At 46.0% G+C, this 27,436-nt stretch overlaps 1 protein-coding gene across 1 annotated transcript in view; it reads left to right on the top strand.

The window, feature by feature from the left end:
* The window catches only part of CEP70 (centrosomal protein 70), a 541,458-nt gene that overhangs the window by 406,355 nt on the left and 107,667 nt on the right, over positions 1-27,436 (top strand). Inside the window, exons 15-16 of the mRNA XM_086957416.1 lie at positions 17,376-17,522; positions 21,787-21,955. Of these exons, the coding sequence (XP_086813542.1) occupies positions 17,376-17,522; positions 21,787-21,955 (316 nt within the window). The remainder of the gene's footprint in view (positions 1-17,375; positions 17,523-21,786; positions 21,956-27,436) is intronic.

The raw sequence follows: 27,436 nt of genomic DNA, 5'->3' as shown, positions 1-27,436 counted from the left end.
GTTAATGAAGGCACGAATACCCTTGGGTGTCTGACTAACCTGGTCCCAGGATTATGGATGATAGCGTTGGACTTGCTGGATGCCTATTTCTACATCCCCGTCCTGCTGGCCCATTGCTGCTACCTGCTGTTTACGGTGGGACACAAGCTCTTTCAGTTTGCTGTGCTCCCCTTTGGCCTCACGAGTGCCCCGCAGGTGTTCACCAAGGTGATGTTGGTGGTCGCAGCCCATCTGCAGAGATCAGGGGTTCTAGTGTTCTCCTATCTCGATGGCTGGTTGTTGAAAGCAGGCTCGTCCCAAGCAGTCGTCTCCCACCTGCAGACTACGGCGACCCTCTTGTATTCGCTGGGGTTCACTATCAACGTGCCAAAGTCACACCTGATTCCCTTTCAGATGCTCCTTTTCATCAGAGCAGTTCTGGATACGGTACAGTTTCGGGCTTTTCCTCCCCAGCGGCGAGTCCAGGATATTCAGGTTATGATACCAATGTTTCAGCCTCTAACCTGGATATCAGTGAGAATAACTCCTAGGCTGTTGAAGCTCATGGCCTCCTGAATCCTGCTTGTGGACCATGCCAGATGGCACATGCAGGCTCTGCAGTGGGACCTGAAGTACCAATGGGTGCAGCATCTGGGAAATTTCACAACCTAGTTCAAATCTTGGAGGGCACTGCGAAAGACCTGCAGTGGTAGCCAACAAACGGCTAATGGGTGAGAGGCAGACCCTTCCCCCTTCCCCATCCAGACCTCACAGTAGTGATGGATTGGTGCCTTCTGGGATTTTGGCGGCCATCTAAGAGAGGTGGAAATCAGAGGACTCTGGTCTCTGATAGACTCCATATAAATCTGTTGGAGCTTAGAGTGATCCGGTTGGCACTAACAGCCTTCGTGCCATCCATCAAGGCTTTATCATGACACAGGATAGGAACATGGAGGAATTACAGAATTGGTTTAGTCTATATGTAGAAGTAAAACCCTATGTATTATGACACACTAATGTTTTTTCCCTTTGTTCTCTCTCTCACTCATTCTTTATTGAAATGACGATTTATGCAGCATCGTTTTGAATGTCTTTGAAGCAACAGGTAGATATGAAACAATAATTGTGATACTAAAAGGCAATACAAGATAATCATGATAGTAGGATGTTTTGCTTATGATTTTATAACTTTGAAAAATATATATTTTTTATTGAGTTATGGCATAACATACATTCACTGCCAACAGTGGCAGCGTATACATAGTGAACATGAGACGTCAGTAATGCAATAGCTAGTACATCCACAATGATCAGAGTATGCTGTAGGTCTAACACATAAACTTCGCAGATATATCACAGTGAGTGCAATTCCACAGTACTACAACAATCCACGTGATTATTTAAGAATGTTCATCATCGCTTGCAGGTGTTGGAATAGCAAGATATTGTTCAAGTAGACCCCAGATATCCCTTGGCCTAGATGTTACAGGCAGTTCTTCAGTGTATGTTGCCAGATTTTCTTTAAAATATACCATATCTTTCATCCACCCTTCCAATTTAGGAACAAGAGCACTGTCCCACGTGAACAGGATGCAACGCATTGCCAGTAGAAGGGAAATTCTGACAAATCTGCCCATGGTACCCTTCAGATGAGGGATGTGGTGTAGTAAGCACACGAGAGGTGTGCAGGGTATTAACGTGCCCGTCATGGTGTGGAGACGGTCAAGCACTCCTTCCCAGTATCTGAATACCGGGCTACAGCCCCAAGCAAGGTGTAGGAAGTCAGTATGTAGTTGCCTGCAATGTTTGCATTGATCCGATTCCCTGAGGCCCATTCTGTGTAACTTGGAAGGGGTATAGTATATCTGGTGTAGGATTTTAAAATGGATAACGCGTAGATTCCCATTGGGTGTAAGACGGCCTGTTATTTGCTCCCATTCTCCCCCCCCTCCCCCCCGTGATTTGTGAGTCTAATAATTCATTCCAATTATCTAGGCTTTTGTCAGGCCCTTTGCTCGTCTCTACCTGAACCACCCTGTATAATCTAGTAACTCATTTTTTCTTGGTGGGCAGCACTAGGAGCAGCTGCAAGGACTGGAGTGATAGGGGCTCAGTAGGAAAACCAGGGTAGTTGTCTCGTATGGCACATTTAAGTCGATAGCAGGTATATTGAAACAAGGAGGTGGGTTTTGTATTTATTCCAAGTCGCTGCTTTCAAGATATTGCCCAGTTTGGTAAAGGTCACCCATTTGAGCAATGGCAGCTTCTTTTAGTGATTTTAGAGGTCCTGCCTGGGTGACCGATAAGGCAGCTTGATGGGCCAGAGGAAGCGCAGGTGCATACAGCGGTAATTTGCGTGCTCGATTACCAATCGCCTGCCACGCAGCTACGGTCGTATCTAGTGTGTTGATTTCTATCTTTGGCGTGTGTCTATTCACATGTTTGTCAGCATGCTTCCAAGTGGGTTGAATAGGCATCACCATTTTCCACCTCCACATGCGGCGTAAAGGCATGTGGTCGGAACCAATAGTATGCATATTGGGCTTGAGCACAGAGATAATATACATAACAATCTGGTGCAGTAAAGCCACCCTTGTCATAGGGTAGTGTTAGTGTGTGCTTGCTAATTCTAGGTTGTCCTGTGCCCCAAATTAATCTTAGGAGAAGGGTCTTTACTGTTTTAAAAAAATGTTAAGTCCGTTTTATTGGTATATTGCTAAAAAGATATAAAAAACGGGGAAGTATAACCATTTTTATCACAGCAATACGATCAGCCAGAGACAAAGGCAGGTGCATCCATCGATTCACTTGTTGTTCTAATGTGTCGTGTACACTACCATAATTCTCCCGGATTACTACTTCGGGATCACGATGCACCCAGACCCCCAGGGTATTTAACTGGGTCCGTCGTCCATTCTAAGGGGTATTCCAGATCAGGCTGGGATGTGATCATGGTGTTGTGTTCTATCTAGGACCCCAATCAATATTGTGACCTCATGCCCCTATACGCCTATAATCAATACATATCCCTATAATGGCATAAACGATCAGAGCCATATTTTAGTAACTCATCTCTGCAGCTCATTACAGTACATGACACAGCAGAAGCCACTTCCTTAGATTCCTAGAGAAACACCGAGTTCTTTTGACAGCTCAAACCCCCCAGCAACCTGGGAAAGCCCCGCTTGCTTTGTTTTGATTAGTAATAGAACTCCTGCGAGCACTGTAAGAACGACCAGTTCTTAGTGACATCTTTATTGACGTCTTATGTCCAAAAACTTGCGTCAAACTCGGCACCTTTCAGGTATAAATATACCAACGTTGCCTTAAGCAAACACGGTGGTGGTGAATACTGGAGCAGAACAGCTGTCCCTTGCAGAGAGCCCAGCATATGCGAGAAGCCCAACGACACTGCCCCTCCTCCTTGACGCGCTGAGAAAGACGCTGTCTTTCCTCCTGCCGAGAAAATCCAGCTCCGGCGTTTCCAGCCTACCCTTGCGGGTGACTGGAATATTGAGTCCTGAGAGGAGATACCAGACCTCCAACATTCTATTCCAGAGGTACGGTGCTGACTAAACCCTTAGAGAGAATTCTTGAAGCAAACCCTTGGCAAAACCAACTTAACTTAAACGGCTACTTACTTACTCCCTCCCATGTATTAGGCTTAGGTCAGGTACACCGGGGTAGGCGTAGTTAGAAGCACCAGTTGAGGACGTTAGCCAAATGTATATATGAATGTATATATTTTATTCATTTTAACTATCGTATGGCTAAAAAACCATATCAATGCTTTTACAGTATTATTTCGTAATACTACTTTTACTGTACGCACTTTTTATAATAACAAGTCTTGCAATTGTGGCAATTCATTTCTCTTGCATGAGAAGGAAGACTGTTCAATAAATAATACCTTTTATTGAAAACGCCCGTCTCTCTGTTCTCTGCATACTGGTGAAAGTATTTCTGCACAACTGACTGAGTGAAATAGCTGTCTATTGTTTCACACGACTCTAGAGATTGACTCTTATTCTGAGGAGCAAAGTTGTCATGTTAATGCGGTTGTTGGAAAACTGAATCCCTTCTTGTCTGAGCCAGGGAAGCTGATCACTTCCTATTCAGTCAAGAAAGTTTCCAGTGACCTCTGAGCTAGCTGGTACAAACCCAATTAAGTCTAACATAGTCAGTAGAGACCTAGAAGACCGCAGTCCTACGTCTACACTGCTGTTTATGTTATTCCAATGCGTAGGGCCTATAGGGAAAATAGGAACTACACTACATGGCGCCCAACGTTTGGTAAGGCGATAAAACTAACGCAAGACGTTAGAATAACTCAGTCGTGCTTTTTCACACAGACCCCTTCTCCCGTAAATACTCCAATAGACGTCTGGAGTGGGTGAAAGGTTAAAATCCGCCTGAACTTAGTAGGAAGAGATTCCTATGTAGAGCTTCTGGTTTATTCAACGTTGAAGGATACAGTGTTCCAAAATATTGTGCACCTAATCTTTGTTTCCTTGAAACCTGATCTGCAACAAAAACTTCTCCAGTAGAATGGTAGAAGGTGCGGAAGAAACCGAGGCTTTGAGAATAGCAAATCAACTCCTAGAGGAAGACACAAGTCTCCTACAGACTGACCGGGATGCTATCATCATTCCGGTCAACATAAGAGAAACTATAACGTTAAAACTTATAGAAAACGGACTCACCTCACGAGGTGGTACCGTCATTTTCGTGATAGAGGCACACGAATATCGGCAGACAGAGGTATTCTCTTCATGGATAAACTTTCCAGCGGCAAACGCTACAACACACGAATTCCACTATTACGAAATAGAGGAACCACCGGATGAGTACGCTCCTTTCGAGGAGATTGAAATCCCATTAAAATACCAAGAGCACCTGCTCTGGTTTAAAGGCGCCCTAAAACACAATGATCACATTACCAGGCTCGGTCCACTAGGTAGACCAGGAGCAACGTGGCCGGTTCTAGCCAGCTACACACCACATCCGGACATTGAAAAAATGTCTCGCGAAGAGCTGTTAGCACAGCTAAAAACATTAATTAAAATACATAGACAGTTAGTCCTATATGTAATGCGGACTGCAACAGTCCAAACAGCTGTTAATATTCCACAGCTAACTCCCCACCAGGGGAACACAAATAAAATTACACCACAGAACATACAATCATGTCTTGGCAAAACACCCATAAAACGGGAACAAATCCCTTTCTGGTTAGCACTGAAAATTACTCAAATAGAGGCAGTATTCCCGAATACTACCCCTCTATTGAGAAACACAGAATTCTGACTATCTGCCTTCCAATGGGGGTCGCACCACATGTGGAGGATTGTGACACTTGGGGCACAGTCTTTGCTTCCATCTACACAAAAACACATGGTGTTCCTTCCATTGCGGTAATACCAGATGTGCTAAAACAAATTCAGAATGAATACGGTCCAGAACCTGCTTTAACTCTTGGTATGAAATTACTGAAAGACTTCAAGCAGGTCTCGGCTATATTACTAGCCAACATAAAAGGAGAAGCAGCATCTGTGGCGATCCGCCAGAAATTGAAAGAAACAGATATAACAGATCAACCAATTGAGCTTGCCAGAATTATAGAAAAATGCTATGATGAATTAGGAAGAGATAGTTTGGGTGGTAAACCAGTAAAACCCCAACTACTCGAAAATCCTGAAAAATTATTTATTAAAAATAATCTAAATAGTCCTAAAAAGAGCTGGGATGGAAATAAACAATCCACTCCCAAGGAAAAAGTTTTCCAGTCCAGAGGAAGGTCTCCTCGACGGAGGGAAAGAACTCCGACTCGAGAACACCAGTCTCCCCAGAGGGAGCACTCTGAGAAAAGATATAACCTTAGAAATAGGGATAACTTGAAAAAGCCTGATAGATATCTAAGTATTGATACACGTCCCTCTCGATCTTTTTCACAGAAATCGGAAAGAAGAGGATGGTCAGACCCAAGGGAAGAGCACACCAAGTCCAAAGACAAGGAACCTGCTCAAAGTAAAAAATTACAATTCCCAAGGAAGAAGGTAGCCAGTATTAGAGTAGTCGAACATGCCGAGAATACTGAGGACACAGCTGAAAAACGGAGAGTGGGCACAGACAATGCTAGACAGTGCAGCAGAAATCACCATAGCTCGCAAGATCCTGATGAGTCATCTGGAGACAGTGGACACGAATGAATACATTCAAGTAGAAACTGCAGACAGCAGAGTTAGCGAACCTCATAAGATATACGAAATAACAATGCGTATAGAGGGAGATAAGACTACAAGAATAAGGGGTCTATTTTGGGATAACCTCTCAAAAGGCTATGATATCCTGTTAGCCGAGAAAGATTGGCCCCCAGAGTTTGTCAGGGAGTGCCCTCATGGCGAAGAAATGATTATGCCTGCCTTCTCGAATCACATTCCAATTCACACTAAATATGGATATGCAACGAAATGGGCAGTAGCCCAGGCACCAGCATTATATAAAAATCATGTAGGATGGGATGAGGACTCTCCTCCTCACAAAATCCAGTTAAAATGTCAACCTACTGCACAAAGGCAGTACCCAATTAAGCAAGAAGCTAAAAAACAGGTCAGGGAGATTTTAGATCAACTTGAATACCAGGGGGTGATTGAAACATGCACCTCTCAAATGAACAATCCTTTGTTTCCTGTCTCCAAACCAGACGACTCGTATCGTCTAGTCCTGGACTACAGACACCTTAACTCGTGTTGCAAAACATTTGCGGTACAGAACTCGCACAGTGCGGCACTGATGAATAACATAGTTCGGAAAAAATATAAAACAACATTAGACATATCTAATGGGTTCTTTAATCAAAATATTGCACCAGAAAGCAGGTACTTGACCGCTTTCTCAATAATGGGGTCGCATAAAAATTTCTGTAAGCTCCCACAGGGGTTCAAGAATAGCCCGGGATTATTTTCAGCCAGAGTAACAGAGTTACTACAAATATATGATGATGAGGCATTATCTTATGTCGATGACATCTATCTCACGGACGACGACTTGGATACTCACTTGAAAAGGGTGAACACCATAATACTTGGGTTCGCAGCAGAGGGTTACGAATTCAACTTTAAAAAATCAAGAACTGCCCATCTAACAGTATTATTTTTAGGATACGAATTATCAAGTGAAGGAAAAAGCCTAGTGGACAACTTCTTAGAGAAGTGCGCTGTACTCCAAGCACCAAAAACGCTGAAGAACTTACAATCGATTCTAGGCTTCCTGAATTTTGGAAGAACTTACATTCTAAACAACGCAGAGAGGATTAAACCTCTCTACGAAATAATTAAACCTGATTTTAAACAAATCAACTGGACTCAAAAACACACGGAAATTTTGAGATCACTGCAAACAGACATGTTAGCTAAAACAAAATTAGAAACACGTGACAATACACGCAACCTTGTAATCCGAGTCATCCCAGGAAGATGCGGATACACGTACCTGACCTCTAATGAGGGAGAAACGGTACCAATAGCTTACAAATCACATTTGTACACAAAAGCAGAAAAAACATTCAGTCTCACAGAAAATACTGTGAAAGCAGTGCAAACTGCTATAGCGAAAGAACGAGAACTAGCACAAGGCAAAAGTATCACTGTTCTCACAGCAGAATCTGCCTTCGAGGCACTATTCAGCCCAGTAAACCTGCCTACAGTGTCACTGGATCCGAAATGGATACAGTGGGAAAATTCTCTTGCTGCAGAAGACGTGAAATACTATTTCGCCCCGCAGATGAAAAAACTGAATGATTTTAAATTATGAAAAAGAATATCCTCTGCCAATCGAAATTCTCCCTCTAGTACAGTACTCCTGTATAATCTATACAGACAGATTTGTACAGCATTACAATGTAGAAAATAAATCCTACGATGCAGCCTGCGCGATTGTTAAAGGTCGCTGGCTCTGCGGTAAATTCAGACCGAAAATAACAAAAACTGAATCACTGAAAAAATGCTCGGCTCAGCGAGCTGAAATCAGATCTTTAAAGATGGCACTTGAAAATGCCGAACGTGAATTCCCGACACTAATTGTGTGCGATTCACATTTTTGCGTCAACTCTAACAATAATGAGTTGCAGAACTGGGTTCAAAAAGATTACAAAGATGACACAGGTGCCACAATCAAGCATAAAATGCTTTGGAAACAAGTAGTTCTTTTACAGAGAGAACTACAAAAGACTCACGTGATACGCACTCTGAGTCATCAACGTGATGGCGTTCACGTTGCAGGGAATACGTTGGCTAATACAGCCATAGCGGAAGCAACTAAACCGGCTTCCGTAGGCACAAAAAAGCGTTCAGAAAAATACATAGACGGGGAAACCATGCTGGCAGTAAAAAGGTCTTCAAAAGGCAACTGTGCAGCACTACCCGTGAACTATCCACTCAATTATACATACGTAATTGATCCTTTTGCTCGAATCCATGGAGCAGGGGATAGGGTAATTCCAAACATGAATCAGAGAATATTTTTAATAGCAGACGCACACATGGGATTGGGTCCAAGGCACAAACAGATGAAGGAATCTCTGACTGAATTACAATCAGAGTACTGGTGGCCGGGGATGAGCGTGCAACATCAAATATTTGCAAAAAACTGCCAAGACTGCAGCAGAGATCGCAGTTGTGAACCGGTCCAGCTTGTAGCCCAGATACCGTTTATGGACAGGGTAATGCTGTCTATACGCAAGAATGCGCCCCATAATGCTTAAGACTAAAACTCACTTTAAAAATGTGGCCCCAGCGCTTGGCTGACACCAAAACTGTTATAAAAGATCTGCGAGTCTTTATCGGCACATACTCAATTGCCATGCTTCATTCTGACCAGGGTCCTGCTTTTAGCTCTCGAGCTTATAAGGAGGCCATGACCAGCATGGGCATTGGATTGCGATTCTCTTGTCCCTTCCATCCTGAGGGTAATGAAGTAGTGGAAAGAAAAAACCGAGACATAAAGCAATCTATAACAGCAAAGGTATTAGGTTCGGGTGATGGGTGGGTCAAACATTTAATAAGTAAATGTAGACGTATTTGTAAAGCGCACTGATACCCCGGCAAGCAGTGTGTCCTGGCGCTGTACTCATACCGCTAGGGAACCCGTCCTGGCTTTTCCCCGTGAAATGTCCACTCCTGGGCATCCCCGGGGTGCAACCAGGCATCCCCAGCGCTGTAGGGGGCCGTTGTGGAGGCTAAGCAAGCTATTGCCCAGAGTTGCAGCGTGGGGCCCATGATTAGAATAGGCACTGAGGCGAGAATATCCAGTCAGCGGAATTTATGAGCCAGAAACCCGCCGAGGCGGGAATCAAACCCTGGTCCCTGGCCAGAACTCTGCATCAAGGTCTGCCGCTCTAACCATTGAGCCACACTCCTCCACTGTGTCCAACCTAGTCTTAATAACTTGCCAAGAAATTCTCTAAAAGGTTTCAGCCCGTACGAACTATTGTTCGGAACTAGAATGTATGTTCAGGACCTTGATAGTCAGGCTTCAGTGGTAAAAGATAAAAATAAAGACTTTGACATCAAAGATCGTTTGGCTGTTTTACAGGACTTGAATGAAAATCCTTAAGCAACATAAAAGTAAAGCAACAGCCATCCACCACTGAAGACACACCACCTGTCCCAGCAAGACCTGTCTGGATTCCAAAAATTGGGGATCTGGTCAGAGAAAAAATAGCGGTGAAGAAGGAATTTGGGCCTTCTTACAGAAAAGCAGTACCTGTCTTAGCAATCAACGGAACAAGATCAGTAGTACTACCGCCACTTGCTGGTAAAAAGGAGAACCGCGTTGTATCCATCGACCTGGTGAAACCACAAGCATGTGGCCTATAATCAACAGTAGGCCAAGTGGACTCCCAAGAAGTAACAGAATACCCAAATTTGCAACAATCCAAGAGGTTCAAACTGAAAGACTAATCACATATGATAAACCTGCAGTGCACAGAGAAGGACTATGCAACAATGCCATGGAACTCGTGCCTCTTGGAACTCAAATTGAAACAGTTCGTCATGAAACACCAGTCTACAATGATGTGGCATCAGAATGTGCTAATGAAAGGCAAATGGAGAAAACAATTCCAACAATCGACAGAACTGCCTCTAGCTACTTCATCAATTTCGATAACTTTTCTGAAGATCAAAGCGACCCTGAAGTGACGCCAGAAACAAAGACTTTTAAAGAAAAGGCAACAGAACTCTTTCATCAACTCAGGAAACTTATCTTATTTCTCCATGGTTAGAGTTTTGGTTTGGGCTAGGTATATTTTTCCTCCTGCTTTGGCTCATCATGGTATTTTGTTTGGGAAAATTCATTGAGGGAAAATACAGTTCAATGGACACAGCAAGTCAGAACATCAACTTGGTTCTTAAACCTCACAAATCATCTCACGTCAAGAAAAGAGAACTATCATCAGTAAATGTCACAGCCATTCCAATACCCGGTGGGGTAGTGTGGGACAAAACTGACTATGAAATATATGGCCCGGTCGAGATCTTGAAATATCCTCACCAATTTAAGGTTTCATTAAGTGACTTTGTAAAACCAAGTACATTCTCTGATAATTGGGATTTTGAAAGTATAAATAATATGATGTCGGATTTAGTGTTGTCAGCAAAATTTACAGAACATGATTATTTACAAGGTTCATCTAATTATGAACAGATGTACCGTTTTTCACATTACGCAGACCACTATTTACATAAATCTGCTCAACCTAGAAATGTTTTTAAATATAACCAATGGGAACATTGTGCTACTCCACCTAAAAGCAGTTCAAAAACATTCTATGAGAAATTCCAATACTTCTCAGGGTTTAACACAAGTAATGCAGAAACATTTTATTATAAACTGTTGGATAAAACAGGGACGAAAACAATGCTGACTAATACTAAATTGATATATTCAGAAGCATTTTATGAAAAAATGATTACATTTGGTTTTGATTTCTGGAAAAACAACATTGAAACAAAAACAATCTGGGGTACAAAAGATTGGCAGGTACAAGGCCTAGAAGCACTATTTCGAGCCTGCATGATCCCAGAACTAATAATGTTCTTAAATGACACAATTCACCAAACAACCTGTCTTGGCCTAGCTAAGATTAAGGACCTAAACAAACCGTCTATTCCAAAGCCAATACCTGATAATGCTACCACAGATATTGAAATAGACGTATACCAAATTTTACATCAAAACAGAACACATCCTGATTGGAAAAAGTAGTTAATCGGGCAAGAAGACACTAATAACTGTCAAGATAGATTCCTGAACAAAACACAGGGGTTAAAGATGACCAGACCAGACCCTAGAGGGCTGTTCTCTTCAGGACACTAGTTGACTTTTTTAACACATCACGGTCGGTCACTTCATGGCTCTGCACTTCTGGCGTGGCAAGTTGTGAAAAGTACTGACCTCAGCGTGCCGGAGTGGCGGTTATATTGACGCCGCAAAACTTGCTGCGATGGCGGACACGACACCTGCAACGTCACGTAGAGTTGACCGACACCATCTACCAGTGCGCAGGGGTACTGCTAAGAAAAATCTTCCGGATCCAGCCTGATGCCTGGAAGTTCAAAGGTAAGGAATCTGCCGCTATATCATGTCTCTACCATATAAGGCGTTACCGAAGGTAAGTAACTTGTCCTTTAGTGTGAAAACGATGTACACATAATACTAACAATGAAGCATATTCTCAGAGCCATTGGAGTAAAGCAGCACTTGAGTATGAAATTATGTGGCAAAATGTATTGAATTGTGCAGCAAGGAAAGCAAATTATGTATGGATAAACAAGTTATTCTTATGGACACTTAACTCTCTAGCAAAAACAAAGTCAAGCAGTGATGGTTTACTCTAGATAGGGGCTTAATTTTCAATGGGGATGCCAAAGCAGTGTCATGAAGGCCCAGAAGGAGGAAAGGGGCCAGTGCGCCTTACATCAGTAGGTGTTATTTGTCAGGATGGTCACTAGTTTTTTTTTTTTTTTTTTGTGAGTGCATGCTTGGGTCCTGACTTTGTACTTACCCTTTCCTTAAATGTAGGGGTGGGGGGGGGGATTGAGGTGAATATGTCCAAGCTGGCTTAGCCAACTTGGAGCTAGCACCGCAGAACAAAATTCATGCATTCAGAGAAGTGGCTGTGTGCATGAGGCAGGCTTCTGCTTGTCATGGGCTGAGCTGCTTTGTAATTGGTTGGTTGCGGTGCCGTTCATCCAAACAGTAAGCAACTCTGCTAATCCCAATACAAAAGTACAGTTTATCATTTTAACTGAATGACTGTGATCATAGCTACAAAGACAGTATGATTGTGTCCATTTAAAAAATAACCACAAGCCTCAGTCAGAATGGCCGCAGCTTGGATCGACACTATGAGGCAGTGTGGTACAAAGCCAACAGAAAGCTATTGTCTATTCAGTTTTTTCAGGTCCTCCCCCTCCAGAGAGGATGGCCACATGGTTGTGGGTCCCAGAAGCTTCTGGCAAGCACCCACATGGTCACACATTGTTTCTCATCATCTCACTGCTCCAATGTGCCACCACTCTCATGGTCTGTGCCCCTCTGTGCAGTTGTCCATCCGCTTCAGTCTTTGATCTCACCTCGAAATCATAGCAGGTGTGCACCAGTCACTCCTGCCTCGTTTTATTGAGATGCAGTGGGGATCAGCACTTTCCAACGCTGAACATCTTCCAAACTTTAGTAGACCAGTGCCAATACTCCACAGCCATGCACCCAGTCAAGTTCCTCCTCTTTCGTGTGGTACGCTCCTGTTTCGATCTCATTTCACCAATGGGGCTCAATTTAGGGACTGGAGTTGACAATTGCACCCTTAATCGAAGTGAGGGGAGGGGGGTCACACAAGACAGATTTCTACTGGCAGCGTGGTAGAGCTGCAAGAAGGTGCATCATCTCAAGTGGCCATCTTGACTTCTCCCCAGAGAAATCATTTTCTAACATAAACATTGTGAGAAAGTTACAATATTTAATATTGTTTATACACTGCTATGTATTTTGAAGAAATACACAAAGAATACTGAACTCTGAAACGATAGGTGAGTATCAGTCAAGAATCTTTACAAAGCTTTTTTTTGACTGTCGGCGTTCTCTACATTATGAATTTTTAAAAAAACAAGCATTTGCAATGCAATAGGTCTCGCATTTACGCGAGTTTAAGCTATTGGCATTATAAATGACAATGCCTTTTTTTGTTTTAGAAACGAAAACAAAAATAAAAGGCAATGCCAATAGCTCAAACTTGCGTAAATGCGAGACCTATTGCATTGCAAATGCTTGTTCAATTGTGCCTCTTAGTGCGCATTCTTCACTGGGGGCATATTGGTGTGTGCCATTTCTGATGCACGTATTAGTGGGCACTCTTCACAGGGTTCATTCACCTTTCTACTTCACGTTGGTGGGTGCATTTTGCACACTGGTGAGTGCGTGTTCTAATGCACAGCAGTGTGCACTGCACTTTCCGACCGCACGTTGGTGTGCGTGTTGCACATTGGTGTATGCGCGTTCTAATGCACATGGCAGTGTGCACTCTTGACATGGCGCACCTTCATACTGCACTTCTTTGTGCGCGTGTGGCACACTGGTGAGTGTGTCCTAATGCACAACACAGTGTGCACTTTGACACGGTGCACTTTCCTGTTGCACTTCGGTGTGTGTTGCACATTGATGGGTCAGTGTGCATTCTTGACACAGTGTACATGACTACTGCACATGGTGTAGATATGCACTACACATCACCAAGCATACTTTTCTACCAAGCATCATTATGTGCACTCCAGAATTAGAGCTCTAAAGAGAATCCTACACATTGAACAGTGAGTGTGGGTGCGAGTTAAAGATGGGACACTGCATCTTTTGGGGAGGCCTGCTGGGGCGGGGTGGGACGTGGCTATCTAAGTATCTATCACTAATGCACTCTACTCCCCATCTATACCAATGGAAAGGGAGATGCAGAGGTCAGAGGGCAAACTCCACGACTGGAAATTGAACTTTTCTCCGACTCTCAAAGCTTTCAAAACATCTCTGAATACCCACCTCTACGTCTCTGATAAGAACAGCATTGCAAAAGGTATTACCTGTGTAAACAGGCGCACACGTCTACTTGGAGGTAGCACCTAAAATTTGACCTGAGGTTTGCGTACATAACTGCAACTCCTTGCTAATTATCTGCCAGGCGTTAAAAGCGATTTTACAGATCCTCTAATGTAGAGTCCATCGGGGATATACAAATGTAAAATAAATATAGCTGCCTGCCGCACTTTTAAGAGTATTTTTAGCGATATTGAGTCTGGCTTCTTATTTATTTTATTTTTATTTATTTATTTTTATTTGTGAAGTTTTATATAGTGCTGGGTAGACCTGGAGGTATCGGAGCGCTTTACATGAGGATCAGAGTGTTACAGGTTACAGAATTACAAAAATTACAGGCTTCAAGTAAAGACATAGGAGAAAACAAAAACATGAGATGCGGGGGAGGGGAAGAAACACAATTGGGCAAGGAGGACAACAATGTCAGATGTCCGGCTGGGTAGGTGGCAGGCGAGGGGGTGAAACAAAGCCTATAGCTGCATTGGACAGCTCCACCGGGTATCGGCCAAGGTTGCTCGGGCTCCGAGGTAAGTACAAACAGCTATGGTATCCGCCATGGGGGCATCGTCAAAGTTCCATGCAAAGGCACCAGTCCTGATGTTACTGGGAAGCGCCATCGGCTACGTTCTCCAGCACGCCTTCCGGACAAAAGTGGTGAGAGGAGAGGTGGAAGGGACAGATTCCAAGGTCAGCCGATTGTAGGACAACCCTGCCTTCAAACCTCTTGGCAGGGGGGAAGCTGAAGAGGAGTTGTGCCTAGAGACCTGACCCTCATCAGACTTTAGTCCTCTATAGTCCCCCACAGATGCGTCCTCTTCTGCTGGGCCGTGAGTTGCTCCTCTGGTTTGTAACCATATGGATGATGTTTGTGTAGCGGTAGCTATTTGTTGGGTGGGAACCAAGCCTGCGGCGGAGGTCAGGCAGGGGCGACCATCTTAAGATCAGGCACTTGGTGTGGTTCTGTGCGTGCCAGCAAGATGTTCCGGGGTCTTATCTCCTAGTGCTAGAATAGGAGTGCTTCAAGAGTGTGGCTCTTCGGGCGTTGCTCCCCCAGCCAGAAATCACAAATGCCTTAATTTTTTCCAAAAAATCCCTCAGATCGGGCGCCATCTTAGGGTCAGACGCGGCCTCCCAGTTGCAGCCTCACTCAGAACCTAGCTTTCCCTGCCCCACAGGATCAGATTCATCCCCCCCCCTGGTCTGCCTCCACTCTTAATGTCTCCACTGCCTCTGGGCCCCGCTCACCTCTGCGTGGCGCTGCTGCCACCTGGAGGCTTCAGTCTCCCTCTCGTCCGCGTTGTGGTCGTAAGTCCCTTTTAGCCTCCTTGAGCAATGTCACTGTGGTGGTGTGCCTCGACCGGCTCCTCCTTACCCCCCGGCGTAGTCAGGCAAGCTGTTCTTGACTCCTCTGCTGTCTTCCCGAGTCCCGTTGAGTCTGCGCCCATTCAGGCCAACTCTGAATCACCATTGGCCGCGGTCCTCGGCTCCATCATTGCAGCCCTCGGGGGTACGCCTTCAGCCGGATCCAACTTGTTGAAGGCACGGAAGGCAGAGGATGGACCAAGTCTCCCAGCGGCTTTCCTCTACAGCCGCAGTCCAGGTTCACAGCTCGCTTCTTGGCTCTTGATGTGCTTTAATCCGACTATTTAAGCCTATCCTAGGATTTTTCTCATTCTGAATTAAGCTTGCTTCCCAAAATGCACAGTTTATACATTATACATGAGTTAATTGGAAGCCCTTAACAGCATATTAAATGGCAAAGGGGTTATTCCTTTACACTCCTAAATTGAGACCATTATATTAACATTAAACAGTGCTTTACATTGACAGTTGTGTGTATACATTTAACAGCTATTGTGGCATAATACCAAACTGTGAGAAAAATAATTTTCCATATTCCTGTTCGTTCAAACTTCCCCGAAAGCTCCTTCCAACTCTGTCATGAGAAGTCATATCAACGCAACTAATATGGGCTCCATTTGAACATCTGAATACATGTGCACTCGAAAGCTCTTTTAAAGGTACATTTTTAGTTGCCATAACACTACTTGAGGTTGGTGAGTTAAAATCACACGCAAGTAGAGGCCTACTTTAAAACAGATACTTGTTCTTCGTGCACATCTCAAGCTTTTCTTTAAGTTAGTGTCGCTTTTTATGACTCAAAGTAAAATTGTGCGCATGCTTTAAAAGCAATAAACAGTCACTGGCTGAGTACTAAATGTGTGGCTCAAAGTACTTTGATCACACCATGCTGTTTTGAAATCCCTTTGCAACGCTGTGGTGTTTGCTGAAGAAGAATGCTGTTTTATTAGATTGCTCTATTAATATTTTGCAAGCATGCTAATAGTTCTCTTCCTGCTACTCATAAACCTAAAACGATTAACACATTTCTGCCTTTGTTCGCTGCGATAGGAAAGGGACCGGTACTATGTTACAGTGTATACACAGCCTGTGAATCTACAATAAACGATTGCTGTGAAAGGAAAGCTATTGTTTGTTTACCTATTGCCATCCTTTGCCAGTTTGTTTCTGTTGTACGTTCAATTCTCCCACCTTCCCGTTAAGTAGATAACTGCGTGATGCATGTTCGTTAAACGGAGGCATAAAAGGAATCCAATGGTTGATTAGATCTGAAGGATGCATTGTGCATTTGAGTCACTCATACCTTGCTCTGTCACACTTCCACGCCTACAGGAAAAGTCAACCAGGGAGAGCGAGGGTGAGACAGGCAGTTGAGGACCAAACATGTGCGGCCACACTATTCGAAAACAGATGGCCCCTGCGCACCGCTGCTCGCTCCCGCAAGGTGGATGCCAGCACAAGCACGAGTGCTTGAAAAGAGCTGACCAATTACTAAAGGTCATCTCCTAGAGCACTGCATGCGCGCCTAGGCGAGACCCAAAAACATAATATGAATTTTCATTATCTTTTTCCATTTGTATTGCGAATTTATTGTTATCTATTGTTATTGTTTATATTTTTTGAGTCACTTTTATACTTTTTATTGGTGGAACTCCATATGTAAATGCATATTGCTGATGCAGTGTTATGTACAGAATCCTGGCAAATATCTAATAAACTGAATATTTGAAAAAGCAAAGCCTATTTTCGTTTGAAGTAATTTCCACTTTGTCATTTGTTCTCTCAGTTAGCATCTTTAAAAGAAATTGTATATACTGAAGAAAGATTGTGTTTGATAGTGTTCATGGTTTGCCTGTTTACCTTTTTGATTGTCCATATTATCATTGTCTCCTAAGGACCTTTATGTGTCGCTGCAAAAGGTGGCCCTGAAGATTGTCCCAACATGTGTTGTGCCAACACATGACAGTAATGGGGCTGTCCGTGTAGAAGATATTCAGTTCCTTGTGGATACAATCATAGAAGAAGAAGAGAACCAAAAGAAGGTAAAGGACCTAATTCATATTAAAAAATACAATGGTGTGTAAACAGAGATACAATTTTTATTTTGTATTTATTTTTTAAAAATAAATGGTAGTGGTTATAAAATATCTTCCACTAAGAGTCACTGAGAGAGGTTACAATAAAATGTTTAAACCGTTTCAGATTTCAGCCCTTGTTTTATTTGCTCCGCGTTGCTTTTAATGTCTCTATTGCTGTTTTTCTTTCACAATCTAGATACTTGTCCTATTTTTTTCTTTGACTTTGTTGCTGTGAAGATCTTAATGTCTATTGGGACCGAAATGTCCTCTGTATGGCTCTCGAGTGGGTGCACTCCTGTCCTGAGTTTCTCTTTTAGCAAGTCTCTTAAAATATTTTTAGATTTTGTTTTCAGGGCACACATTGATCATGAATGTACTTGCATGAGGGCTTCCAGTGAAAAGATTGACACTCGGAGATGGGATTGAAGGGGTGTGTAATTTCTGTTGCCCAAGATCCAGGATATATTGCTTGGGGCAAGGACTACAAGTCTTTATTTTGTTCACCGCACAAGTACACCTAACCCCTTGCAGCACAAATCTCTTATTTCATCTGCATGGAACATGAATGTTGCATGGGTGTAATGCTACACTATATATGTGTGGTATGGTGAGAAAATGGATTTGAAATGGGACTAAATACAGCGAAACTCACTAACCGACTGCCTGAGTTATCAACATATTTATCTACAATAAAAAATCTACTTTAAGATTCATTATAACTCAATCAGTATGCATATGTTATAGTTCTAAAACATCAACATGTTTTCAAACGTAGAAAACCCAAAAGATAAACTTCATTTGTTTTTCAGATGTGAAACAATACAGCCATTTTAGAGAGAAAATTAATCTATTTTGCCAAACAGACAGCCGTGTTATTCACACGTATAGTTTTATTTAAAATCTGTTTAAGCGCTGTTTTATGTAAAGTATGTATACTTGTAAAGCGCACTGTTACCTCATTACGTGGCGTCCTGGCGCTGTATACCGCTGGGGAACCCGTCCTGGCTTTCACTGTGAGAGGGCACCCCCAAGGTGAAGCCAGGCATCCCCGGCGCTGCTAGGGCCGTTGTGGAGATTAAGCAAGCTATTGCCCAGAGTTGCAGAGTGGAACCCATGGTTTAGCGCAGGCACCTAGGCGAGAATTATCGAGTCTGCGGACATTGACCCAAGACCCTGCCGCGTCGGGAATTGAACCCTGGTCGACTTCTGCTTCAGGCACTGCCGCTTCTAACCAGTGAGCCACACTTCTCCACCTGTGTTCAATAGACTGTACATCTATTTTACTCCTTTGACACATAATCACATCTAAAGTAACATCATGTTTTTCACAATTTCATAAATTCTAGGCCGAAAATTAGAATATCTTCACAATATAAAAAGGCATCAGCGTATGTATACATGGTACAAAGATTTATTGGTAGTCAGTCCACAAATGTCAAATCTCACTTCTGATAAAAGATATCATATAATACCAGTAACATGTACCCAAACAATTCAGTGAACCTGTGAATAGAAGGGTAAGTGTAGTGTATAATTAGGCAGGTCATGCTGATATGTCCTACATGTCACAGCTCTGTGATATGGGAGCAATGGATCTGTAGCCCTACCTTTTATTTTAACACAAGAGTTAATCTTCCAGGGTTCCCAAAAACAAAGAGAATATTCACAACGTTCACATCTAATATAAAGCTCTTGTACCCAGCCCATTGGCTCATATTGTGTAGCCATTTATCAAATGAGGGAAGGATTGGTTCTGCCAGTACACAACTATGCACTTTATAGCAAGAACGAAGGCCAAATCTATGAACCTATTCCCAGCCCTCTGTGTTTAGGTCTCAAGTATTCGCCCAACAAACAGGTCTCAGGGGTGTGCAAACCTTGCCGTCCCCATTGAGTACAATCTCTAGTCGTTTCATCACGTCCATCTAGAACATCTGCACATCTATGCATGACCATACCATAGGGAAACATCTGTATTTGGGTAATTTCATCTAGGGCAGTGTATATCATTTGAACCTAAAAACATATGCAGGCATTTAGGAGACTTGTAGGTCATGTGTAAATAATTAAATTAGGGGGGCAGGGCGCAGGTAGAGCAAAGTGGACCTGCGGGCCGATCCTGCGAGTCACGTTGATGGAGCCGTGTAAGATCGTCTGGTGGATGGGTAGGTGTGATACTGAACCCCACCCTCGACAACTCATGGCCCACAAGTGAGTGCGCGCTGAGAGGCAAAGCCCAACTCTGAAGACTGATGGTTGGGCTGGCCACGGGACTAACTACATGGCGCCCTGACTGGTGTGTGGATGCAGTGTGCCTCTGCTAATGCCTGCTGGCCCTGGCATAACAAGAGGGAGATTCGGCTGACGGTGACGACTGCTTAGCGCAGACACGCTTCAGGTACCCCCCTCTCGCTCACCTGATTGTGCTGGGCTGCCCCTCTGATCTGAGCCCCCGGGCACCATACTTCCAATACCAGCGCCCCTCAGCGGTGTGGGGTTTGTGGCTGTGCTCCCTCGGCCTGGCTGCTGCTGCAAAGTCCTACGCAGGAGCAATCTATTTGCAAGAACTCTGCCCTATCCATTTCACACGCCTTGCTAAGAGCGATTACACACGATGGGGCAAAAGGATCCCAAACAGCGCCAATTGGTCTTCGACGCCACAAAGACTTCCAGGTGTGAAGAAACTGAGTGCTCCTCTGAGGCCCCACCATTGGAGGGTACCGCTGCCATTATGGCCAAACTAAAAGCTGGATTTCAGGCCATTGACACGCGCCTTGACACCCTTACATCTTGGCTAGACGACATTCATGGACGCCTAGTGACACAAGAAGCCCGTATTGGAGAGGCTGAACATCGCATATCAGCCTTGGAGGATGCGCACCCGAATAGTCATAAACGACTGGACAGAGCCAAGGCCCTTTTAAAAACGTTGGCCGCCAAGGCGATTTGGAGGAGTGCTCGCGCCAATATAATCCCGGCATCGCAGGAGTAGCCGAGTCTGCGAATACCGGCCCTATGGCTAAGTTTGTGGCGACTGTTCTGATGGGTCTTTGGCAAGGAGGCCTTCTCAAGTACCTTTGCGGTCAAGAGAGCGCACCGAACACTGGGATCGCGCCCGGTGCCGGGGGGTTCCCGAAGACTGATCATAGCCAAAGTCAATCAAGATCACGATGCAGCTTTGAGGTTGGCCCACGAGCGAGGTTCATTCTCCTACCAAGGATCAGCAATAGCACTGTTCCCAGACTTTACTCCAATGGTGCAAGAGGCACGGCCCAAGCATATAGACATTAAACGCACGTTGCAGAAGGCTAATGTCAAGTACGCAATGCTGTATCCAGCTAGATTGCATGTTCGGTTGGGCGGCAAAACTCACGTTTTCGAAACTTCTGATGAGGCAGGAAGATTTTGGAAGCATCATCAAAACACAAATGCCCCTAAGAAACGTGGTGAGTATGGAGAGCCTAGATCCTAACAGCTCTCGAGTTCCCTGAAGTCAAGATAGTCCCCGCGCCCTGCTGCCCACAAATGAGAACTTCATGCCTCCACTGGTACCGCATCTATGAAACGATGGCGCAAATCTGTGAGCTACGAATAAACTATGAACATTTAGGCAACAAAGAACATTAGCGACCGTGCAACTGTCTCAGATGAGGCGGGAGTGCAGATAGGTTTCATGTTTATTTTTACATAGAAGGCCCCTCAGGAGTGTTGCCTACCCCCTTTGGAAGGTCTTTCCTCCTGTCACCCCCCCCCCCTCTTTGTTTTTTTGCCTTCCTTGAAAGGTTCCCAATGGTATTTACCAGATGCTCTTTTATATGTATCCGATGTGGGTGGGGGTTGAGATGGGAAATGTTGGGGGTTATTATCAGTTATGTATGTTTTCGGTACAGAGATCCAAATATGTTTAACATTTTTGATGAGTCCAAGGCTTGAGATGAGAAAAGGTTTGTAGTTTGCAGGTAATTACCTGAAGGTGAGGACATAAAGCTGGACCAAGAGATTTGACTAGATGCAGATCAGAATTGCTGGCTAACTTGTCACTCAAGTATGTATGTTCTATTTTGAGAGTTCAATGAATTTTTTTTTCATAAAGTATGGGAAGAAATAAGACATTTTAATTAAGCCCACCTTGGGAGAAGCGTGAAACTACCATTATTATTGAAATTGAAAGTACTTTAAATACATCGATTTTCAAATCCTATCTTTATAACCCCTCTTTTTGCTTTAGGGCAGTGAAAGGACTTCCCCACAAGCTTTGCAATCATTTGTATTGCATTTCCAGAAATTATTTGATGTGACTTCACCGAATGGAATCTTTCCTCGTATGAATGACATTTACATGAAACTAGGAGAAATGAACAATGCAATGAGGAACTTGCGCAACCTTTTGGGAATTGGTAAGTCCTAATGAGGCACACAGTATATCTCACTGTTCCCAAAAAAACATTCTTCTTACAAACACCCCCAGATTGAACCAGTAATGACCTTTTTCTTGTTTGTTACTGGATTGCAGACAATTACAGTCTATGGGTCAGATGTAGGAAGCCAAATAGCACCGCAAACGCTGAAATTCGCAGAATTTTTGCCTGTGTGATCGCAATTTGGCTCTGAGCAATGTAGGTAAGATTAAACCGACTCGCAAAATAAGGAATTGCAAAAATGGTGATTGCTTGTTTTGCTATTGCATTTAATGAATTGCAAATTGCGATTCATTAAATGCAATGTAAGTAGCACAAAAGAAAGTGCACTTTAGCCTTAAGGAATCGCTAATTACCACCAACTTCAAGTTGGTGGTAATTAGCGATTTCCTTTAAAAAATCACTATTTTGCTTTTTTTAAAGTGCCATGTGGCACACATTCATGCCCTTAGGGCATGTATGTGCGCCACATGTGCACACATGCACATTTCAGGGATGCACAGGGTATCCTTTTGGAACCCTTGTACCCTTGAAATTGCGCCTGGAATTTGCGAGTGCCTCTTGGTTACTCCCAAATTGCAGGCGCAAATCCTATTCATTCCTATGGCCTCTTGGTCCATAGGAATGATTGGGATGGTATTCCTTGATTGCGAATCTCAATTTGCGATTCGCAATTAAGGAATATTAAGGAATCGCAAATATTTTTGCGATTCCTACCTACATAAAATTTAGCGAGTCCTTAATAGCGATTCGTTAAAAATCGCTATCTGAAAGAAACAGGTTAGTGTTAGATTCCTTACCTTAGAATATCCCCAGGCGTCAGTCTGGATCCAGAAAGTTTTGCGTAGCAGTACCCCTGCGCGACAGTAGGCGTCGTCTGCGGCTCCGCGTCTGTCGTCGGTGAACACCGGGATGACGTCGTTGGAGTACTTAGACGCCGCCCTCGCGCGCTGACGTCAGTTCTTCTTTTTTCCGTGCCAGCAAGCACAGATCCGGGAAGAGCAGTACTCCTAGTCTCTTTTATTTCTTATTTTTAATGAAAGTAAGTACTGTGTATTGGTTTAAAGATTACGATCTAAATAAACTAACCCTTTGAACTTGAACTTGAACTTTTTGACTAAACTTTTTGATCTCTTTTGGATCTTCTCGAGTCGCTACTCGACTCTCGGTGCCGATTGGGATGTCTGGGTTCAAACCCTGCGACGATTGTAACCACTTGATGTCGGTTACCGACCCCTACCGCTGGTGCCTTTACTGTCTCGGGACTGACCACGATGACAAGTCGTGCCCCGACTGCCGGGCCTTGATGTCGAAAGCTAGGCGGGAGCCGTCCCGCTAGCGCCTCGAGCTCGGGCAGTCTGCCCCGTGCCGCTCGAGGTCCCGGTCCAGAAGGAGATCGAGGGACCGGTCGCTGTGCCACAGTCATCACAGCTCGGCGAGTCGACACCACTCGTCGGGCCCCAAGTCCTCAGGTAAGTCGAGGCACAAAAAGTCGAAGAAGCGACATTGAACTTCTGACTCCCCACGACGCTCGTGCAACGTGGCTGGGGGTTCGGGCGACACGGCTCTGCCGGAGCCGCAAGTGCCACGTCAAGCTCCATACCCGCCTGTCCCTGGGCTGCACGGGACGCCGGAGGAGATCAGCGCCTTCCTTATGGCCATGAGGTCGCGCTTTCCTCCGTCGGACCCCGCCGAGGCGCCTTCGGGCCCAGCGGGTCCGTCTGGGAGCCCAAGCGGGCTGGACGCAGGGCTCCTCAGGATCCAGGCCTGGATCCATGACGACACCGGTCGACCTTACGACCCCTCCGCTGGTGCCATCACCAAGGGTGTCGCCCCCGGCGTCGTCCCTGATCTCCACCCCAGTCCGGATCCGGCGCCGTCTTCGACACTGATAGGTGAGCCATTCACCGATGACCCGGCTCCATCATTTATTCCCGACTATCAGGAGATGGATGACGAGGGGGATTGAGAGGGGTCTGAGGACCCTCTGGTACTGCAGTGCCAGTTGAGCCAGGACTGAGCAGACGAGCTGGGGGAGGCCAGTGGTCTGGACACTTCGCCCGACACTGGATTTGTCTCTCCTCCTACCGTGGCTACGGAGGAGGGGGCTGCTTACAGCGTGGTGTTGACTAGGGCAGCCAAGGCCTTGGCTCTTGAGCTCCCAGTCGCGGCTGTGAGAACTAACCTCACTGAGGTGCTCAAACCGCAGGCAAGCTCCTCGGAGCCTCTCCTGCTGATTTAACAAAGCCCTCACTAACGTTCTGTTGGGCACCTGGTCCAAGCCCTCTACAGGCCTCCCTGTAGATCGGAACGTGGCCCGACGACACCGCCCGGCTCCGGGCGACCCCAGCTTCCTGTCCATTCACCCCACCCCTGAGAGCCTGGTGATCCAGGCCTCTGCCTCCAAGACCGCATTCCCGACCACTCCTCCGGATCGGGAATCCAAAAGGTACGATCAGTTTGGGAAGAAACTGTTCTCCTCACTCAGTTTGGGGTTGCGGTCTGTCAACACCGCCTGCCTTTTGGGCCGTTACTCCCACTCTCTGTGGGATACGGTTGCGGAAGTGCTGCTGCGGTGCCCGGCGGAGGTCCAGGCAAAGCTTACCCAAGCCCTTGCCGAGGGACAGGATGCAGCACGATATTCGATTCGGTGTGGACTGGATACCACGGACTCGCTGGGCAGGGCGATTGCGACGACGGTGGCAGTTCGCCGCCACATCTGGCTGAGGTCCGCCAACTTTTCGGGGGATGTCCAAGCCTCCCTTATGGACATGCCCTTTGATGGCCTTCGCCTCTTTGGCGACAAGGCGGACAGTGCGCTGGAGCGTTTCAAGGACTCCAGGGCTACGGCCAAATCCTTGGGCCTCGACCAAAGCCAGCAAACCTCCGCCTTTCGTCCCTTTCGTGGCCAAGGAAGGTGCGCCCCCTCACGTCCAGCTAGCCACAGTCCGCTGAACCAACCTCAACGCGGTCGCGGACGTGGTGAACGTCGTGGTGGTGCTGGGGGACACCGGCAAGGTCAGTCCACACCCGCCCCTGGAGCATCTGCCTCAAAATCCTCCTAGTCCGAATGTTCAGGCCCATTCGACGCCAGTGGGGGGCAGGGTCCGCCATCACCTCTCCACTGGCGCTCCATCACATCGGACAGGTGGGTGCTGCAAATCGTCCGAAGGGGCTACTCCCACCCCTCCGAGGCGACCCCTCCAGCCATGCCACCTCAGTACCACCGCATGTCGGGGGATCACTTGCGACTTCTACAGGAGGAAGTTATGCCCTCCTGGCCAAGGGGGGCGTCGAGCGCGTTCCTGGGCCAGAAGTAGGACGTGGTTGCTATTCCCACTACTTTCTGGTACCCAAGAAGGGCAAAGGAGGCCTAAGCCCTATCTTGGACCTTCGGAGCGTCAACGGCTTCCTCCGGAAGGAGAAGTTCAAGATGCTGACTTTGGCTCAGGTCCTGGCTGCCCTGGACCCAGAAGACTGCATGGTAGCGTTGGACATGCAGGACGCATATTTCCACATCCCCGTCCTGCTGGCCCACCGGCCTTACCTGCGGTTCATGGTAGGCCACAAGCACTTTCATTTTACCGTGCTCCCCTTCGGCCTTACCAGCACCCCAAGGGTGTTCACGAAAGTGATGGCGGTGGTCGCAGCTCATCTGCGCAGATTGGGGGTTTCAGTCTTCCCCCTATCTCGACGACTGGTTGTTGAAGACGGGCTCGCCCCAGACGGTTGTCTCGCACCTTCACACTATGGCCGACCTCCTGAACTTGCTGGGGTTCTCCATCAACGTGCCGAAGTCTCACCTGTGTCCCTCTCAGAAGCTCCTTTTCATCGGAGCGGTTCTGGACAGTTTCGGGTTTATCCCCCCGAACAGCGGGTTCGGGATATTCAGGCTCTGATTCCGATCTTTCAGCCTTTATCCCGGGTCTGGGACAGGTTGACGCTGCGGCTCCTGGGGCTGATGGCCTCCTGCATCCTTCTGGTGCATCACGCCCGGTGGCGGATGCGGGCTCTGCAGTGGGACCTGAAGTTTGTGTCACAGCATCAGGGCAAACTGTCCGACCACATCCAGATCTCGGAGGGCACTGCAAAACAGTTGCCGTGGTGGCTCACGAACCGTGATTGGATCAGCGGCAGATCTCTCCCTACCCCAACCGGAGTACGTAGTGGTGACGGATGCGTCTCTCCTGGGATGGGGGGGGCCAAATGGAGCCGGCGGAGTACCGGCTCCACATCAACCTTCTGGAGCTGCGGGCGATCCGGCTTGCACTGAAGGCATTCCTTCCCTCTGTCCGGGGAAGTGTAATGCAGGTGTTCACGGACAACACCACTGCCATGCCATGTGGTACTCCAACAAACAGGGCGGGGTGGGGTCGTGGACCTTTTGTCAAGAGGCTCTGGGCCCCTGGCAATGGCTGGAACACCAGGGCGTCACCCTGGTGGTTCAACACCTGGCAGGTTCCCTGAACGCCAGGGCGGACGAACTCAGCCGCCGGTGCATGATGGATCACGAATGGCGTCTGAACTCGGTCGTGGCGCAAGGTCTCTGTCAGCAGTGGGGAGAGCCTTGGTTAGATCTATTCGCCACCGAAGAGAACGTGCAATGTCATCAGTTCTGCGCTATGGAATTTCCAAGGTGGCGCTCGCTCGGAGACGCTTTTCGTCGCGAGTGGAGCTGCGGTCTGTTATACGCCTTTCAGCCTATACCACTTCTGCCCAGAGTGCTGAAGAATATCAGGCTCAACCGGGCCCAAGTCATCCTTGTGGCTCTGGACTGGGCACGAAGATACTGGTATCCCGAGCTACTCAGCATGTCAGTCGATCCCCCGATTTGTCTGCCTCTTCAGGAGGACCTTCTGTCGCAGCAGCAGGGGATGGTCCTCCACCCGAACCTGTCCAGCCTCCACCTAAATGCATGGAGATTGAGCGGCAGCAGTGAGGCCATTTGACTTGCCTCCTGAAGTTTGTGATGTGATTCTGGCAAACTGCAATGACCTGGTCCAATTGAGGCACTATTCTTAATTCCTTTAATGGATGTACAAGCGAGTGGTGTGTAGTTTTATAGGTAACAGCCACGCCCAGCTTGTTAATTAGATATGCTGCACGAAAGAACAGAATAAAGGTCGCGTATACGTGCAGGTTATCTTCTGTTTGTGTGTTACACTGTTTGTATTGTATGTTTCGCACACGTTTTTCCACTGCACCTTATTCGTACATACACATTCATGTTCATTTGGACACATTTCATTTAAAGCTGGATGACTGCCGATGATGAGAACAGGGCAACTCTGGTGAGTACCTACCAGGTTCCCCGATGGTGGTTCGACCATGAGGGGTCATCTTGCTTGCGCACATTTTTTCACTAATACACCTTGTTGTGTGGTGTTCAGGGGTCACGACTGTCTACAAGGAACTGTGGCGTATTTTAAATTTGGCATGATGTACTTTCTATCCCGGGAA

This window comes from Lissotriton vulgaris, chromosome 2_1 (assembly GCF_964263255.1).
Source record: "Lissotriton vulgaris chromosome 2_1, aLisVul1.2, whole genome shotgun sequence".
Classification (NCBI taxonomy): domain Eukaryota; kingdom Metazoa; phylum Chordata; class Amphibia; order Caudata; family Salamandridae; genus Lissotriton; species Lissotriton vulgaris.
Note: the sequence above shows the minus strand (reverse complement) of the source record. Positions and strands in the feature narration are given on the sequence as shown.